The 20000-nt window shown below is 36.9% G+C and overlaps 1 protein-coding gene across 6 annotated transcripts in view; it reads right to left on the bottom strand.

The window, feature by feature from the left end:
* Positions 1-20000, bottom strand: part of LOC124431807 — a 404139-nt gene that overhangs the window by 80664 nt on the left and 303475 nt on the right. For all 6 annotated transcript variants that reach the window (XM_046980118.1, XM_046980135.1, XM_046980130.1 and 3 more), the window contains one exon: positions 14868-15045. In XM_046980118.1, coding sequence (XP_046836074.1) covers positions 14868-15029 — 162 coding nt within the window. In that variant the 5' untranslated portion in view covers positions 15030-15045. The remainder of the gene's footprint in view (positions 1-14867; positions 15046-20000) is intronic.

Genomic DNA, 20000 nt, shown 5'->3' with positions numbered 1-20000 from the left:
GGAAATCAAATGCACGATTGTACATTGCATATTATAAAATTTAATACGCATTATGAGTGCTTTCTTTGAGAAACTAATAATTCTGACTCGTATTATTTTCCACGTCCATTTATTTTCATTAAAATAATATATAAACACAATTGGACGTATATATATATATATTTTTTTTTTTAATTATAAAATAGATAATTGCAAAAAGTAATCTGTACATGTTAAAAAAATTGATTCCATTATTTTCTTAGCGATTTTTACGTGTTCTTTCATAAATATTCGCCGTTTAAAATTAACCAAGCTCATTTAAAGTTGTCTTTTACGCTTGAAGAGAAATGGCCGAATATTATTTTGTAAAGTCGGCGCCACCAATCTTAACAACAGTCGTTCATCATCAGAAACCGTTAGTTATCACGAACGCGGATCGTACGCTTCGACGCGCGGCACGTCACGCGCGAGTAATTTTGCACATAACCGCTGCTATCTCTATACTATAGTATAATACTTTTTCTTGGTTCCTACTCCTCCCGATTTCCTACCAGGCAACCTACCGTGTGTATATTTCCACACGACATACAGTTAGATTGTACTAATCGTAGAGTAACATAAATCTATTCGTGACCGAGTTAACGTTCGTTATACGTGATGACATTCGTACTAGAACGATCGATCGAGTGTAACGAGAACGAGCAATATCTTGTTCGATAAACTGATACTAGCTTTCTAATATGACCGCTTAGAGAGAAAAGAAAGAGGGGACGAAATGTAACTGGGCTTGTAACATTTATACAAACGTCATGTATAATAAGTTATTGATATATCAGTAAGAGAATGTAAAACTTGTTTCGTACGAGTTAATATCCGTCAGATCGATCGAAAAAAAAAAAATAAATGATGAAAAAAAAAAGAAATAAGAAGAAGAAGAAGATGATGATGAAAGAAAAGAAATAAGCATAATTCGAAACGTGTAAGAGAAGATAAAAAGCAATCTCATCGGTCTCGCACGTTTACGATGAATTATCAATTATAAAGAGAGATTCAATTGGTAGAGAAGAAACGAAATAAAATAATGTTACAAAACAAGTATATCTGTTTTGGATTTATTAAACTAATCCCGAACGATGTTCGACACTATCTCTCATTCTTATCGGGTCTGATGTAGCAGCATCTCGTTCTCTTACACCGCCCTATCGGTGTAACTCTTGAAAGAATGAGTGCCGTCGAGTGGGTGCACAGTTACGACTATGAAACCCCTGGGTTAGCCGATGATTTATGCGGAACGATAACCCGTCCGCTGTACGAGGAGCCTTCCTACGGGACGAAACTATATCGCGTCGAACTCACGCGCATAGCGTGAGTCCGAGCGTGTATGATTTACACCTTTTATAGGTACGAGACGAGAGAGAGAGAGAGAGAGAGAGAGAGAGAGAGAGAGAGAGAGAGAGAGAGACAAAATATATGAAAGAGAGAAAAAAAGGAGGAGAAAGGTAAAAAGAGGTAGAGGAGAATAAGAAGGAGGAGGAGGGTCGAGATGCGTCGGAGATAACGTTGAACATCGTCCTCGAGCAAGTAAGCAAGCAAGCAAACGAGCGAGTTAGCTAGCACGTGAGAATGCGAACGGCACGCGTGCAGCTTTTAATAAACGTTCTCGATCCTTATTTAGATTCGAGACTAACTCGGAAGATTAGAGTGGCTAATTGAATCGCGCCGTAGACTCACCTATTCTCCTTCGACTTACCTTTTAACATTAATCCTTTTTCAAAGCTCGAAGTCATTATCATATATTAAAGTATTTGATTAAAAAAAAAAAAAAAAAAAAAAAAAAAAAAAAGAAAGAAAATTTTTGTATAAAAATATTTATTTTATTCTATTTGAATCATTATATCAAACAATCGTTATGTCAAACTATCATAATTTTTTTCGACTTCAAATTCGTTATTTGTGATAACATATGATTTGATTTAAAAGAAAAAAAAAAAAAAAAAAAAATTCTTTATAATCTTTATATCAAACAATCTTTACGTCAAACGATCATAAAAAGAGCAATCTTTTATATCTCGTCTTGTTTAACACCTTGTCGTATAAAATGATGTCTCCGTTACCTCATTATAAATGTATGACACGAGGAGAGGTCATATAGGTGTTAAGTGGATAAAAAATGTATCTTGGTAATGTAACACGTCGATGTAATAATATATAAAGATGCACATTTGTCCGTTCGAGATTAAAGTTTTAAAATATTATAACAGACGGATGTCCACTCGACAATGTATATTTGATAAAATTGAAAATTTACGATAATATGATAATATAGAAGAGATTTTGCTTAAGCTTATGAAAATGAATTACCTAGGTCTTTCGTATATATATATATATATATATATATATATATATATATATATATATATATATATATTTTCTACGGATTCTACGACAAAACTATCAAATGTGCGAAAATCGTATATCAAGTTGATGAAATATTTGCTTCTTGATGATAGGTGATCGATGTTACGCCGCATGGGAATGAAAAAAATATACGATACGAATAACGAAGAGCGTACTATTATTATTTTCCTGGATATCGCGTGTCTCGCCACGTTTCAACGTTATTATTACAAACGACGCATTTCGGATAGAATGCATAGTTTATATATCACACCGAATCCAATATGCTGAGTAATAAAAAGAATATTTAAAAGAGGATTGAAATTGAATAATAAAAAGAAAAAGATATCGTTGAATGATAAATACGTAATATAATAAAAATGATCAATGAATAAATTTTATTACATAAATATTAACTCGATATTTTAGATATTTATTAAGATTGTTTATATTCCGTTTAGTAAATATCATTCGAAATATTTTTAATTAGTACATTTTGTTATTGTACATTAGTACATTAGTACATTAAGTACATTAGTAACACTTTGATTTTTTTGTATCAGACGTAGGCATTGGAGATTTCAAAAGCATTTATATACCGTGATTAAATGAATTAATAATTGAGAGAAAGTTAGTTCTATGGCATAGTCTGTTTCTGATTTGTATTATTGACCGATAACGAGAGAGTCGATAACGAGGACTCAATATCGTCTTTAATCCGAACATATAACGGACACGTATAATCGCGATACGCTGAAATCATCGGAACTGGCATAAGCTGCTCTCCGTTGGATGACCGGATGGTGGTCGCTGTCGATTAGATCAAAAATCCAATGGGATTTCTCTCTCTCTCTCTCTCTCTCTCTCTCTCTCTCTCTCTCTCTCTCTCCTCTCTCTCTCTCTCTCTCTCTCTCTCTCTCTCTCTCTCTCTCTCTCTCTCTCTCTCTCTCTCTCTCTTTCATTAACGAGAAAGAGAATCGATGCGTTTCACGATGTATTCAAATACTTCTTTGTACGTATATTCTATAAAAGCGCATCCTCTTATATAATGGAGAATCTATGTGATCTCAAGAATATAATCCCTTAGATAAATTATGCTAGTTCGGTATACTCGATATGTCGATGAGTATAATATTACGAATATATATATTTGATTAGTGATCAAATGTGATATGAAATTATACGAAATTTCTGTTAGCGTGTTATTAATTTGCGAGAGAGAGAGAGAGAGAGAGAGAGAGAGAGAGAGAGAGAGAGAGAGAGAGAGAGAGAGAAAGAAAGAGAATACGATCGAGAAAGAAGATCGAACGTGAGTCGTTGACACGCGATCCTTTCTCGGATAGAATATATATTTTCGAAAAGAGAGAAGTGTGAACCGGTTTAACATGTTGTAATTCAGCAATGTATCGACGGGAATACGTGGGCGAATCTTGTTCTACCACCGAGAAGGAGGCGTTAGTCTGGAAAATTTATTTTCGTCATTAACGTTCGTAGCATTCGTTGATTTTCATTGACCGAAAAGGGGAATGGTCGATTATCTCTTATTCGCTTTCCTCGAACGTTCACGGAGATCGGAAATAGAAAATCGATATTGATTAAAATCGTTTAAATTATTATCGCTTTAGAAAAGCAAGGAATCGATACCACATCCGGCCCTGCTTTTCGAAGATAATGGTTATTAACGAGGTCGGCATGTATTACGCGTACGATACACTTTAACGTATGCAATGTCATTATGGAAATTACTGGTAAATACCACGATCGATCTTTATAATATTCCATTTAATACTTTGACAAAGAACTTAGACATACTTCGTGTTTTCCTATGCTTTATTTAAATCCATTGATGATCAATTAATGTTATTTCTCGATCGATAATAATTTTTGCTAGAAATTTAATTTAAAATCAATCTTAAACGCGTAAAGTATACACGTAGAAAAATATGATATATTGTTTACGTTACGATTACGTTATTGTTACGTTAAAGAAAAATTTTTCTTTAGGTACGAAGGGAGGTGGTACGGGTTAACGTGAATTGCAAATACGAAGAATCAAAGAAAATAATAAAACATAATAGCAAACGCGTCAAATTTTGTTGCCGCATCGAAATTGGCTCTTTGATGCGGAAAACACGGACGTCAAAAAATCTTCGTTGCCGATATGATATTCTATGCGACGTATGTGCTTTCTCTCTATCTATCTCTCTATCTATCTATCTATCTATCTATCTATCTATCTATCTATCTATCTATCTATCTCTTTCTCTCTGTCTCTCTTTCAATTTTTCTTTATACGATATAACGTAACAAAAATGCACTTCTTTCCCTGAGAAAGGAGAAACAAATCGCAGCAAAATCCGCACACATAGAAGCTACGAAAGAAAGCGCCGATGCGGTTTATCTCTACGATTTTCTTTTATCGTACGGAAAACGTACGTAGCCGTCTGTGTTGAGGAAACGTAAGAGGAATGTTTAGAGGATCGGAGGATGTTGGACCATAGTAAGATAACATCAAAGGATCCTACCGACCTTAGATTTACGTGGTTCGGATAAAAATAATCTTGTAAATCGTGATCTAAACGTGAAATGTGTGTTCATGTCTTTTGATATATTATGAGAAAGAGAGAGAGAGAGAGAGAGAGAGAGAGAACACGCACGCATACACACACACACACACACACACACACACGTTTTCCTGTCACGGAAGCATTATTCTTATTTTATTCAGGCATTATTTTCTTCGTACAATTAGACTTAACAATTTCGCGCATTCGATCATTATCGTATTTAAATATGTTTCGAAGAAAAAATATCGGCAAAAAAAAAGTATTGATTTGATCGATCTTAACAAAAAAAAAAAATAATATTATTAAACATTATAAAATTTGTTTAAATAAAAAAAGACAAAGTTATTTTATCTTTCAACCAATATTATGCGATCACTTTACGCGAACTCGTTTTACGACGATCAGCGACATACCAACATATGTAGTACGTGACCGGTTTATTAGCGGTGTCGATCCATCGAACGACATATTAGGAAACGGTTACTGACGCTGCATGTTTTCTTAGAAAGCGTTTATATCGTGACGATTAACAACGGTACAATCAAATGATGTTTTCGTTCCTAAAAAAAAAAAAAAAAAAAAAAAAAAACTTATATAACTGTATGAAAAGATCAGAAAAATATTGAAGGACGAAAGAAAGATCGTTCGATTAAAAATAATTGTTAGGATATCGATAAAAAAAATCACGTAACTAATTAAATGATCACAATAAAAAGAAGAAGAAAAAATGAAAATAAAATAAATAATATAAAAGATAAAAACGAGTGAACAAAAAAAAATCGTTAAAAAAGAAATGGAAGAATACAACGCGCGTTTTTTTTAATTACGAATCGAGCAAACTTAGACGGGGGGCGGGGCGAGGGGGGGGGGGAGAAAGATATGAAAGAAAGGGGCGAGGGAATGGAAAAACAATTAAAAAACAAAGTAAAATAAAGAAAAGAAAAGAAATGAAAAGGGAAAGAAAATAGAAGCGTTGATGCGTCGGGAAATAATATTCGTGAAGAAAAGCATCGTTTTCAAACGTAATTAACTAAACCGTTCCCGGGTTTACCGGCACACCTCTTCTAAGTCTGTCCTTTAGTTTGGCGAGAAAGAACGTCGCTTTTGCGCAAGATAGCGGTTGTATCTTTCTTCTGTTTCCTTCATTTTTCAGTCGTACGCTTCGGGCAGCGCAAACTACGACAAAACTACGCGCGGACTATATACAACAACGACGACGACGACGACGACGACGACGACGACGACGACGGACGACGATGAGTTTTTCCTTCTTTCCTTCTCTCTTTCTCTCTCTTTTTCCTCTTCCACCATTACCTTCTCTCTCTCTCTCTCTCTCTCTCTCTCTCTCTCTCTCTCTCTCTCTCTCTCTCTCTCTCTCTCTCTCTTTTTCTTTCGTATACTTTCGAATTCATTCTCTCTTTACTCTTTTCCACTGCACCCGGTGTGAGCGTCGGCAGAAACAAAGCGGATTCCCCGGCATAATAGAGTCTCTCTCTCTCTCTCTCTCTCTCTCTCTCTCTCTCTCTCTCTCTCTCTCTCTCTCTACATATATATATATATTCCTCTTTTTCTTTTTTTCTCACACCGTTGCAAAAACGTATCACTGCTTGGTCTCTTCCTCGCCTTTTCTTTTCACTACTCTTACTGTATCACTCTATCTATCTTTCTCTCTTTCTTTTTTCATTTAGATTCTCTCTTTTTCCCCCATAGTCCTCCCTTCTCTACGAATTCTTCACCATACTACATATTCTCTCTCTCTCTCTCTCTCTCTCTCTCTCTCTCTCTCTCTTTCTTTTACGATCGGTTACCGTCTTTTCCACCCCCAAAATGAAAGACGAACAAGACTGTGTGCCGGATAACCCCGAAAAGTAAGCGTAAAGGCGTCCAACAAGGGGAACAAATAGAGGGATAATCTTACAGTGATTATACGGAGATTTGTACGCAATAATGGTAGATTCCTTTCTATTTCTTCCCCTCTTTTTCTCTCATTCTCTCTTTCTCTCCCCCTTCTCTTTCTGTTTTTCTTTATATCTTACTTTTAACGAGTGAATTATCACGTAAAGAAAATAATCAAAAGTTGGCACTTTTTTGAGTTCTTTTTTTTTCTCGAACATGAACGGGCAAACGAACGAATAGAAATATTATTTTGATAAAAAAATATTTTAAATTGATCTCTTTTATTTTTCATAGAATTAGTACACGAAATGCTCGATGTAATTTAAAACGAGTGATTGAGACAAAGAGACAAAAAGAGAGAGAGAAAAAGAATCTCAGGGAGAACGCGAAAAGAAGAAGAAAGATACATCTCGTGAGGTGGATGATGGTTGAGAATGTGTACTAGGTGTACGTAGTAGGTGTATCGGAGAACGGTACTGTAATTCAAATCTAAACTTGTCCAATTGCCAACACTTGTCGCATTATACCCGTCGACTTAATCTAAACTTTTGCCGTTTCGAGTTAAACGGAAACGAGAGCCAGATCGAATTGTCTTGCCACGGGTTCGTTTCGATTTGAGTTGCCTTTACCATTGTTCCTATCTTCTAATTGTAAGTAGGCAGGCACAGATTAGGGGATGTAACACATATTCACCCGGAAAACATTTACCTATTATGTTTGATTTTATGAGATGAAGAAACAGAAAGGTAAAATACGAAGATCGAATTAATTATCCTTTAATGACAATTTATCGTCCACGTGTGGTGCTTTCGTTTAACATCTTAAAAATTACAAATCCATGCAAATTAAATTTGTAAAAATATATGTGTATATATATATATATATATATATATGTATGTACGTATAAATATATACTTATATCTCTATATATAATCTATTTATTTTGCTACACTAAAAAGCAGAAATATAAGATATGGAATGTCGTGGAATAAAGTGGAGATGGTTTTTAATAAACAATGTATAAGCCTGCAGGTGCTGTCTAATAAACTCGAGAAGAAGACATACAGAAACTCTATATCCGCTCAGTGCTTTTTAATTACTCCTCCCTTTCTTGCCACCCTCCCCGACATCCTAGAACATTCTCTTTATCTTGGGCTCTCTTCTCTTTGAGAGCGGTGTGCTTTCCTTGCTCGTAACCTCAGCTCGTAAATTGTTTTCTCTCTGAAACCACGAGGGACGGTTGCCCCCGCGTTACCACCACCAGAAGAAGCGAGGACCATTTTTTTTTTCTTTTTTCGTCAGCACAACACGCATTATTTTATACGCATGCGCCTTGAAGAACATGTAATATATAACTCTTCTCTGCATACCTCTCTCTGTTCCTCTAAATATTTGTTATTTTCGAATAGAAGAGAAGATTCATCATGATAAACCTCGTTCAATGTATATTATTGCAAAAGTACTTTGATGTCGAAAAATAGAAAAAAGTCTGTTTTAGGTTTCAATCTTTCTCTTTCTCTCTCTCTTTCTCTCTCTCTCTCTCCTCTTCTGATGGATCTCTCATCCTTTAAAGAAATCTCAGAAAACGTTTAATCGGATATTTCTATGTAAAAGCACAAAGAACTTATTATCAGTATCATCGATCAAATAAGTTAATCGTAACGATATCCTCAACTAATACGTGTAGGTTGTAAGCAGATAGGTAACTACGTGTGCATAGATGTAACGATCAAATTACTCGTGCCAAACAACCTAATTGTCGAAGATCTTTAGAAAACCTGTACGTCGTTAAGGGGGATTCGCGTTAACGCGACACGATTATCGACACGAAAGTAACGCGCCGTTTTATCGCTTGCCAACCGTAAAGGCGAGTATTCCTTTTGTAATAAAATCTCGGCAGTCTCGAGTTTCACGAGGTGCGAGTTGTTAAATGAACGCGCGCAAAAAAAAGAGAGGAAAAAAAAAGAAGAAAAAAAAGGAGAGAGAGAGAGAGAGAGAGAGAGAGAGAGAAATACAGAGAGACAGATAGAGAGATAGAAAAAGATAGACTGCGTGAAGCGACCGCCACTATTTTCGCTATGAGTCGTTAAATCGAGAGCAAAAAGGCACTTTTATCGCTCTAATTCTTCGTATTTCTCTCTCTTCACTTCTCCACGCCACTTTTCTCTTCTCTTCTCTTCTCTTCTCTTCTCTTCTCTTCTCTTCTCTTCTCTTCTCTTCTCTTCTCTTCTCTTCTCTTCCCTATTTCTATTGGCCACTATTCCGTTGTCATCTTTTTCTTACTTGAAAAGAACAACTCAAGATGTTTACTCCATTTTGGTAGTTACCGCGGTACCGTTTAAAAAGAGATAGATACATAGATAGATAGATAGATAGATAGATAGAGATAGAGAGAGAGAGAGAGAGAGAGAGAGAAAGAGAGAGAAAGAGAGAGAGAGAATTCAATTAAGGACGCCCGATGCATTTAACGCCCCGTAAAGCCAGATGAGAGGACACAAAAACCACGAGGGATTTCCTTCGAAGCACACAGGGATTTGCATGCGCTCCGTTAAATATATCTCTTAGAGATATCTTCGTGTATATACTCTTAGATTTTCTATGTATATGTGTAAACGTTATAGAAACCATACCACGTGTTTGTGAATCTATATAAATGTATACGCGTTTTAGTTAGTAGGTGCTGCTCCTCTGCTGCTGCTACTGCTGCTGCTGCTGCTGCTGTTGGTAACAGAGGAGTATGAGCGCGCGTCTTATCCATTAGAATATTAGGTAATTATTAAGATTTCGCTCGTTCAAGCGTACTCATAATATTCCAATGGGTCGAGGTGTATTAAAATCTCTCATAATGGCGACGCGAAGTGTAATTATACACGGTAGCGGCTCCTCATATAGCGGGTGCATGAATTCGAGATCGATTAGCTTTAATGCGGGATTACGTGAATTTAAGTGGAATTAACGCGGATTTTGGTTAAGCTCACTTCCCGGATTCGAAGCGTTATTCTCGTACCAAACACGTTGCTGATTCATGAATAGGTGTTAAATTTCAATATTGCTTTACCATTCATTGTTTGTTCTTTTGCCGTTTAAAGATACTAACAAAAACAAAACATTTTTTTCCGTTTAAATTCTCATAGTTCGAAATAAATGAAACAAATGAAATTGATATTCGATGATAATTAATAATACCGAACGATAGTTAAACACAGAAAATACGTTTACTGATCTATGATTAACTCTAATTGTTGTGTACACATCTCAAAATAATTTCAAGTTGTACATTACATCTCCAGACACTTTGAAAAGCCGTCATTTGTACAGTATGAATAATTTTGACTCCAAAAGGATACTGTATATTCTTTGAAATCTCGAAAAGTAAAATAAACGGTAGATTTGAAAGTACATTTCCAATTCTATCATTACAAAAAAAAAAAAAGAATCATGAATCATGCAATGTGCAAATTATTTTAATCAAGCTGTTTTACACCCCCACCCGCATAACTAGTTAAACGACTTACATTTAGGAATGAAATATATAATATAGTTAAGCCGAAAAAAGAAGAAAAAGACAAAGAAAAAAAAAAGAATAAATAAACAAAGGAGCTGAATGTAACTCGTTGAAAAAATAAAAGGATAATACTTACTACGTCAGGAGGTACGAAGAACATTTCGAAACAATTATATTTTGAAATTTTACACGACTCTTAAAAAAATAATCCTTTACAAAGAGATCCCAGACGGACCAAGTACGATTTTCACGCGGGACGAGGCCCAGAGACTTTTTTAATTATTACGAATAAGAGAGCGGTTCGTTTCTTTTTTCCTTTCGTTGTCGTCATACTACGAGGCAGAAAGATAAAGAGAAAGAGATAGAGAGGAGAAAAATAAAAGAGAGGGACGAAAGAGAAAGAGAGAAAGAGAAACGAGACAAGGCGTGGATCCGCGCAAAAGAAAGGAAGAGGTGGAGCACGTCGCGAAAAGTGGAGTGTCGGTCGAAGAACGGAATGGAACGCGACGTTGTCGGTGTCGTTGTCGTTGTCGTTGTCGTCGTCGTCGTCGTTCTCGTAGTTGGGAGGGTCTCCAATTACGCGTAATGATGTAAAATCGTCGAGCGATAATGACTCCGTTGGTATATACATGCACGTCGAGCCGCGTGAGAGAGACACGTGTTCTCTATTAATAGGCACCTACAGTTTTTGTATCTCTACTTGTTCGTCATGTTTGGTTCAAAGAGGGAGAATACTGAGGTGGGATAAGAAGAGGAACAGATAGAGGATGTTGGAGAAGCACGAGAGAGAGAGAGAGAGAGAAAGAGAGAGAGAAAGAGAGAGAGAAACGATACCGACGGAAGGATGGCGCCCGTCAAAGTAAATACACTTTTTTAACATCTCCACATCACCCCTACACCGAAAACTCTATACATCAAAATCCTGTAGGTACTACAACTACTACTACTGCTGGTACTGCTACTGCTGCTGCAGCTGCTCCTGCTGCTGCTACTCCTCCATCTCTCTTCTCATTTCTTTCCATTTCTCTCTGTGTTTAATCCCTTTGGTCGGGGAAAGTTTCTTTGTTTACATTTTAGTATGTTAAGTAAAACAATTATCTATAATATTAATCATATAATTCAATTTTATCAACTGCGAGAAATGTGTTAATGAAAGGAGAAAAGAATTTATTTATTCGTATCGTATATATTTAATTATGTTAGATTCTCCACCGCTTACTATTAATGGAAGGCAAAAAATAAAAAGAATTGTTGAACTAAATTGGAATAAATGTATAGATAGATAGATAGTAATTATCCATCGATCGATTAGCAATAGGGATTTATTCGTATATGAAATGTATCGTTTCATCGTTTCACGAGGGAAAAACGTAGAAAAAATTTTAAAGGACTGTTAAGACTGAAACTTATTCGTAAGTTATCGTACGTGAGAGAAGTTGTCCTCGATGTTCCACGCAAAAAGATCACGCGTCCTACTCTCTAATCGGAATTCTTTTCCAATTCTAGCTTCATGTTGTTAACTGTCTCTCTCTCTCTCTCTCTCTCTCTCTCTCTCTCTCTCTCTCTCTCTCTCTCACTTCTTTCCTCTTTCTTTTTCATTCTTTTCTTGTTTAACTTACGAGTCCTGGTTTCTTTCTTTCTTTTTTTTTTTTTTTTTTTTTTTTTTTAAACAGATCACACTAAGAGTTCGGAACTTTTAGAATCTTGCAAAAAATTCGATTATACAAATGCATCCGTTGAATCGTTTTTTCCTTTTTAATCCTGAATCCTAAAGGCAATCCCCAACAATTCTGACTTGTTTAAGAAATCTTTTTCTTTCTTTTTCATCTTTTCTTTTTTTATGTTACTTAAGTAAGTGTCGTTAAAAAAAAAAAAAAAAAAAAAAGAACGCGGCGTTGGTTCATTCGAAATTTCCAATCGAAGTGAATCCTTAAATTCGAAGAAGCAAGAAAACGCAACCAACATATACATACGTTTCCAAAGTATACATGAATGTTTTAAGACGAGATACGATTCGTTAAGATCGAAAAGGATTAAGATTGAAGAAGAGAAAAAAAAGAATTAAAAGAAGATAGAAATAAAAGAGATAAATAGAGATAAAGACGATCGTACAGATCGAAATATACGAGCCCTTTTTCCCGTTAATGAAGATTTCTACATTGGAGAAGGTAAACGATGCTTTGGCGATTAACGTAGGTGAACGACGCTGGTCCCATTTTCTCTCTCTCTCTCTCTCTCTCTCTCTCTCTCTCTCTCTTTCTTTCTTTCTATATTCCTTTTTTCTTCTTTTTCTTTCCTTCTTTTCTCTTTCTCTCTCTTTATTTCTTTCTCTCATTTTATTGAATTCAAGAGATGCCGGTTCTTCGTTGAAACTGGGTGAAGAGAAGAAGCTCTAGAATCCATCGAGTTCTTTCGATGCGAATCGAGAAACGGTAGATTGCTTGAGCTTCCCCTCTCAACACTCCTACACTCTTCACCCCATCCCCGAATCCCTCTATCTCCATTTTCTTTTCTATTCCTTTCTATCGTTTCTTCTCCGCCACCTGTTTCGAGTATCGATCGAAATTTCGATCGATCGGCCTAACCGTTCCATTTTCATCGAACTGACCGATAAAACGAACGATATTCTCATTGGCAGCTATTTACTTCTTTCGACCAATTATAGATAAATACAAACAAACAAACAAACCAACACACACACATATATACACGTGAAATATACGTAAGAATGCACAGACTTATTAACCGATAAGAACGTTTTCTTCGACTTTATATTTTAGACTTTACCTACGAAAAGAAAAGATTCTTTCTTTTCTCTTGACTCCCTTCTTCTAGGGATGATTATTCGAAGGAAATATTAAAAAAAAAAAAAAAATGAAGAAGACGAAGGAATACATTTTGGAAGAAAAAAAGTCAAAGATCGAAATCAACGACGATAAACCTACTTCAATTATTTTCTTCTAATTTTACGAAATCTTTAAGAGATATTTTATCTTTCGATGAATAAGAGAATAAGAAAGCTTTGTGAACATTAGATAGCTAGTGATATCTCGTAGGACAGTCAAGAAAAGGGAGAGAGGGCTGAATTCTATGACGAGTTATGATAATTTCTGGATAAAGGATTGAACGAAGAAAAAGACATAGATAGATAGATAGATAGATAGATAGATAGATAGATAGAGAGAGAGAGAGAGAGAGAGAGAGAGAGAGAGAGAGAGAGAGAGAGAGAGAGAGAGAGAGAGAGCGCGCGAGCGAGAGAAAAAGGATTCAAACGTATTGTAGTCACGAGCGGAATTCCAAAACTAAAACTTCGTATTATAATAGTCCGTTCGGTGGCACGGAAGCGATCCATCGAATTCTTGCCGCATTACAATTGCCATGGTTTCCAGTTGAACACGCTGAGATGATACGATTTATTAGGTAACTCGAAGTCCTTTTCCGTTTGTTCCCAGCTAGACTAGATAGACGCTAACTTACACACATACACACACACACACACACTCAGCGCACGCTCTCGCGCACGCAAAAACACACTCAACTCCTGCATCTCTATCGCTCTTTCTTCGAATTTCAGTATTCCCAGGTGGCTTGCATCGTTGATCTTCGGATTCTCGTATGTACCTGCTCATGAATACCCGAATACCACGGGCAAATACTCCGTCCGTTGATACGGGAAAGAGAGAAGGTGGGATAAGGACAGAGAGAAAGAGAAAGAGAGAAAACGGGAGAAGATATAACTCGTCTGCCTGGAGCATCGACCGAGAGAAATCGATATAAGCCGGTAGAGGAGCGTCCGACGAGTCTACGCGGACGGCATAGCGCGCGAACTATGTTACATCGAAACCTTTTCCTCCCTATCTACTTCCCCCACCATGTTTTAGAACTACATCGAGTATTAACAAATCGCACACGCCGACGGGCAAAGGCGATTTGCCGATCTGGAGAAAAGTTTCGACGTTAAGAGACGTCGTACGATTCGGGGGAGGGGTGAGAAAGAGAAGTGAATTAATCTTGAGTTTTATATATATATATATATATATATATATATATATATATACATCATTCAAAAAGATTTCTCAAAATATAAAATTTGTAAAGCTCCTTTTTTTCTTTTTCTTCCTTTTTCAAGTAATTGGACACTTACCCACTTCTTTCCTTCTTAATCTCATTGCTAATAAAAATCTCAACGGATATGTATAATATTAACACCCTTTAAAAAGTTACTGTCGTTTAAAAGATTTAATATGATAATATTAGAATTCTATTGAATAAAACGATGCTAATCGATAAAATCAGATAATTTCTTTCTCTCTAAACTCGTTCGTCTATAACTTCGAATTGATTGCTTAGATATTTCATCGATTCGTTTAAAAATATTTCTCTTTTCTTCCTTTTATAGGATTTTCACGAGCATTACAAAATTTAAATATAAATCGTGGAAAGAAAAAGTCTTGATAAGCGTGGTTAATGAGAAAGAACGGCGACAATAATAACGAAAACCCCCATCGATAAAGAGTACTTACCGGAATGGCAACACAGTCTTCGAGCTCGGCTAGGGGCGCCTCCGAACAGAAGGTACCTTCGGTGAGGAAAGGTGGTCGAGGGGGTGGTGGCAATCGGAACTCAGGGGGTGGCCCGGGACACTCCGGGCACTCTGTGCTCTCCAGCGTCTCCAACTCCTCCATCCTCCACCTCAGCGTGCTGAAAAGCGGACGGAAAATCGCGGTTTGATTAATCTTATTTCGTAAGATTGGTGAGGGAGTACAAGGGGGAGGGGGATTGTTAATCGATCGACGAGACGACGATGACGAGAACGAAAACTAGAGAGAGAGAGAGAGAGAGAGAGAAGGTTGGGAGGGAGATGAGAGAGAACAAGAAAGGAAATAAGTAATAAAACAGAAAAAAAGAAAAAGAGAAAAAGAAGAAACAAGAAGAGAGGAGTAAAAGTTTTGCCTTCTTTCCGCAAATTTCGTTGCTTCGTTCGTCCTCGTAATGTCGAGCAAATAAATCTTTTTACTCGCCACTGGCAAGAAGATCACGCTGCGACTCAGTAAAAGAGAGAAAGAGAAAGAGAGAAAGGGAAAGAACAAGATGGAAGAGAACGATGGTCCTTGCGGACTTTTAGATAACTACTCGGTGAAACTTGGCCGAACGATGGATTTTTATGAGGGATCGTTTTAACTTCTTGATACCACGACGAAGTGGAAGTAGAACGCCGGCAAAATTTTTCCGATAGCCCAATAACGTCGCCCTCATCGATGGAAAAACACGTTTCGCGAGAACTCTTGATTCCATCGACGCGGAGTCAGCTTGGTACCAAGTACTCGTACACACAGAAGAGTCAGATACGTGCAATTCACACACATACGTACACGCCGCATACACACACACAGAGACAGACAGACAAACAGATATATATGTACGTATCACGTACGACAAGAGTTGCAGAGCTATTAATTAAGAGATAGAAAAACAAAATAGTTTGTGATTGAACATAACAATGATCAATAAAATAGAGTCGTTAATCCCGGAGACCTTTATTTTTCGTTGTGAAAAAAAATCAAAGTTGTGATCATTTTTAAGTCCTTCATGCATACGTTTCGAGAGAGAAAAAGAGAGAGAATCTGGTAACCCTAGAGAGAAAATAAAAAAATTGAAAAAAAAAGAAAAATAAATACATAAAAAAAAAGCCGAGTAGACAGAGTTGACCGTAGAAGTTCGTAGTGGTCGAGGGGGTGAATTGATAACGGTACGATTTTCGTGCGGTGGCGCCTCCAGAGTGGATTTCGCCGGCTAATTAAGAGATACGCGTCTGGTAGCAGCTCCTAATGGTCGGGAATATAGTCCTACCGGTATAACTCGTATAACGGGTGGCAATGTTGGCTGCATGGGTGTTTCTGGCATGGGATGGGTGTTGGTGGGGATTCGCTCGACATCGCGCAAGTAAATGCACAGTTTTTCTGGGCTACCAACATGGATGTAGCGGCGTGCATGGGACGATCTCGTTAGCATAGGAAGCACCTTGCCCTCGGGCCAGGTCAAGTCGTTCCAGTCGGTGCCGACTGGAGAGGGCTAAAGCCGACGTTGTCGGTATGCTAATATCCAGGACTTAATTACAGTCTCATAATGAATCAGTCACGCTGCACCTCTTACCCCACAACCGCCTACTTCTATCCTCCCTCTCTTTCTAATCCTTCATTTACTATACTTCTCTCTCTCTCTCTCTCTTTCTCTCTCGCATCGTTCGTCGAACCGTGCAAATGGGGAAACCGTATACCGTTGATTAATTGTTTTCCACCCCTCTCGCGAGACCACCCTCATATGCGTAGACTATCAAACGTCCGAACCAATCGGCCTGGGGTCAATTTTCGGTTCGATGCTCGTTTGAACTTTTTGACGAAGGATGCCTGCCTCGTTCTCTCTGATTATATTCACGTTGAACGATAGTTCAACACTGTTATATATTAGATCGTTATAAGAAATAATTATTCTTGGTTAATAACTTTTCATTTGTATATATTAAATGCCTTATTTATTTCGTCCTCGTTACGATGTAAGATTAAAAGTATCGACTAAAATTAGAACGCTCTTCTAGTTTCTTGAACGTTTTCAAGAGGACCTCGTATTACTAACCAACGTGTTTAATTCTCTCGAAATGGGAACTTTAAACCTCTAAGCAGGGCTTATGTCGAAGCAATCACCGTGGTAATTTATAGCGAGGCAATATGCGCTTCAAGAGGTTACGTTACAAAATCGATTCGTCGGGTATATATCGTTGATTTCAAGATTGGACGTGACCGTGCGATTTATTAAGTAATAAATTTTGAAATAACTGATTTATATACCTCATTCCTTAGATTTTCTTTTGGTAAATAGAGACATCTACTACTTCGCTCTTTTTTTTTTTTTTTTTTTTTTTTTTTTTTTTTTTTTTTTTTTTTTGTATAATAAAAAGGAACAGATCTCGTTTTCGAGAAAATCTATAAGTAATGTTGTTCAAAGCAACGTTGAACAACCCTAATGTAAAACGAAATTAACGATGGTAACGCATCGGACAAAGCGAAAGATACCCTCGAGCTTTGAATCTCTCCTTGCTATTGTATTTCCAATAGCTCTGGTATGCCAAGTGCTCGTTATAATCGAACAATACGATTCGGTATCTCCAGTCTGGCAAACGATTAAACGAAGCCTTCGACGAATAGTTTGGAACGGTCGATCGTGTGGCCATGTATCGCAGGCCAAAGCCAGGGATGCTGCTGTTGCTGCTGCGGCTGGACCATTTCTCGACGATAACGCGGAAATTCTCTTGGAAGGGTTAAGAGAATTATCTAGGATTACACTGTGAGAAATACACCATGAACTATGTGACTCCTCTTACGATTAAACAAAATGATAAATCTACTATGAAAACAAAAATTCAATTGAAGAAGAGATAAGATACGCTCTTAAAAAAAAAAAAAGATAAGAAATTACGTTCGATTTTCGTCAATTAATAGAACCTTTTTTATGGGGATTTTTTTTAAAGCGTATTCAAAACACCAGAGTCGAAAGAATAAGAAAAAAAAAGAGAGAAAGAAAAAGAAAAAGAACTAGAAGAAAAAGATGAAGAAAGAGAAAACGTAAAAGTTGAAGAGGCAGGAGTCGAACCGTCGAGTCGACCGCCGGCATTCAATTTCGAACGACTTCGTGAGAAGATGGAACTCGTTGGAAAGAATGGAGGGGGTGGTATGCATGGTATGTATATATGTATGTACGTATATATGTATATATATATATATATATGTATGCATGTACGTATATATATGTACATAGTACGTTGCTCGTTGCGCGCGTTAAGGAAAGATGGTAGTGTGAGGGAGATAGATGGAATGGAAGAAAAAGAAGTAAAAAAAAAAAAAGTAAAAAAAAAAGAAAAAAGAAAGAAGGGGAAAGAGAAAGAGAAAAGAACGGTGATGAAGAGGGTATCGAGGTACTATTTTACGCACGCACACAAACTCGCAGGTAAACACAGTTAGGGACACACATCGAAATCGTCGCGGGTGCGCCAGGAAGAGGAGAAAAAGAGAAAGAGAGAAAGAGAGAGAGGGAGAGAGAAAGAGGTGGGGGGGAGCGAGAGGGAGAGGGAGAGAGAAAAAGAGATAGAGATAGTGCTGCACGTCTGCGCTCAGTTTAATAAATGCAGCCTTCCTTCCGTTCTGCTTCTTGGCTCGGCTTGGTTCGACTCCTCTCGGCTTTAACCAACTTTCATGCTCGCGAAGGAACCCTCTGGAGCTTCCTCTTTCTCTCTCTCTCTCTCTTTCTCTTTCGATCACTCTTCTGTACACCTTTCACTAAGAGAAGAAGGAGAGAGAGAGAGAGAGAGAGAGAGAGAGAGAGAGAGAGAGAATTCTCATTCGTATGCAAAAAACGAAGGAAGAAAGACCAACCGAACGAGCACCACCGAAACACGCTTCTTTTCTAACTTCGATTTGGTCTGGATCAAATCTTCCTTCAGTTGGCATGATTTTTATTTATGCAGTTCATTCGTTCCATCGTCCCATCACCATTCACTCTTTCGTATTTACTTTATTTTCTCTATTTATTATCCGTGTTCCTTTAATGTTCGTCCATCATTCGTCCTACTCGATCTTTGAGAAATATTTTCGAAATTTTTCTGATGATGAATAAAAAGAATTTTATTTTTCTTCCTCTTCCTGTTTTCTTTTTATTTTTTATTTTTTTTTTTTTTTTTATATCCGAAGATCTAGCAAAGATCTTAGGAAAATTCAACGGACTAGAGTAAAATCGTTCGATATCATAAACGTCGGTAGTATTCGAAGAAAGATATCTTTCTTCAAAACGATCTTCAATCTTTTCTATTACTTTCCCAGGAATAAAGAAAAAAAGATATATATATATATATATATATATATATATATATATATATATATATAAACGATTGAGTTAAATCCCAGGTATAAAAAGAAACGATTAAAATAATATTATGATTACTCTGTTAAAAATTATCTCGCATTTAATAAGAAGTCACAATACCGTCTACGGTTACTCTTTTACCGAGAATAAAATGAAGGAGTTATTAACATATAACATACACACACACACGAGCACACACACACAATCGAGAAAATCAGCTGGCACTCCACAAAAACATCGTCCCATTATCTTTAAAATTTCCAAGTAACGAAGAGATACGCGAAACGAGAGCCAAGCCAGACGGATGTAAAAAAACGAAGGAGAGTGAAACATATATACATACATACATACATACATATATACATACATACAGACAGACAGATAGACAGGCAAACAGGCAGAGAGAGAGAGAGAGAGAGAGAAAGTTCAATGAAACCGATGATACAATGCCGTCTCACGAAGTTTTCTCACGCGACAACTAGTTATCGCTATACACTCTGGGAACGGTGTGTTTCCATTGAAATTATGATGTTGAGCCAATCTTTCCGCATCAGCGAGCGGATTTTTCACGTTTAAATCTCGGCAAAGTGTTGGAACATTACTTGTAAATTTGCTTTCTCTCGCGTAGCAACATCATTTGAAGGTATAAAAAAATTTCGACCTTGGAATACGGTAAGACCTGTTTCAGGAAGAACACGATAAATATAGATAAGCTAAGTATTAAATAAAATTTAAAACGATAA

The sequence above is a fragment of the Vespa crabro genome, chromosome 1 (genome assembly GCF_910589235.1).
Source record: "Vespa crabro chromosome 1, iyVesCrab1.2, whole genome shotgun sequence".
In the NCBI taxonomy this organism is placed as follows: Eukaryota; Metazoa; Arthropoda; class Insecta; order Hymenoptera; family Vespidae; genus Vespa; species Vespa crabro.
Note: the sequence above shows the minus strand (reverse complement) of the source record. Positions and strands in the feature narration are given on the sequence as shown.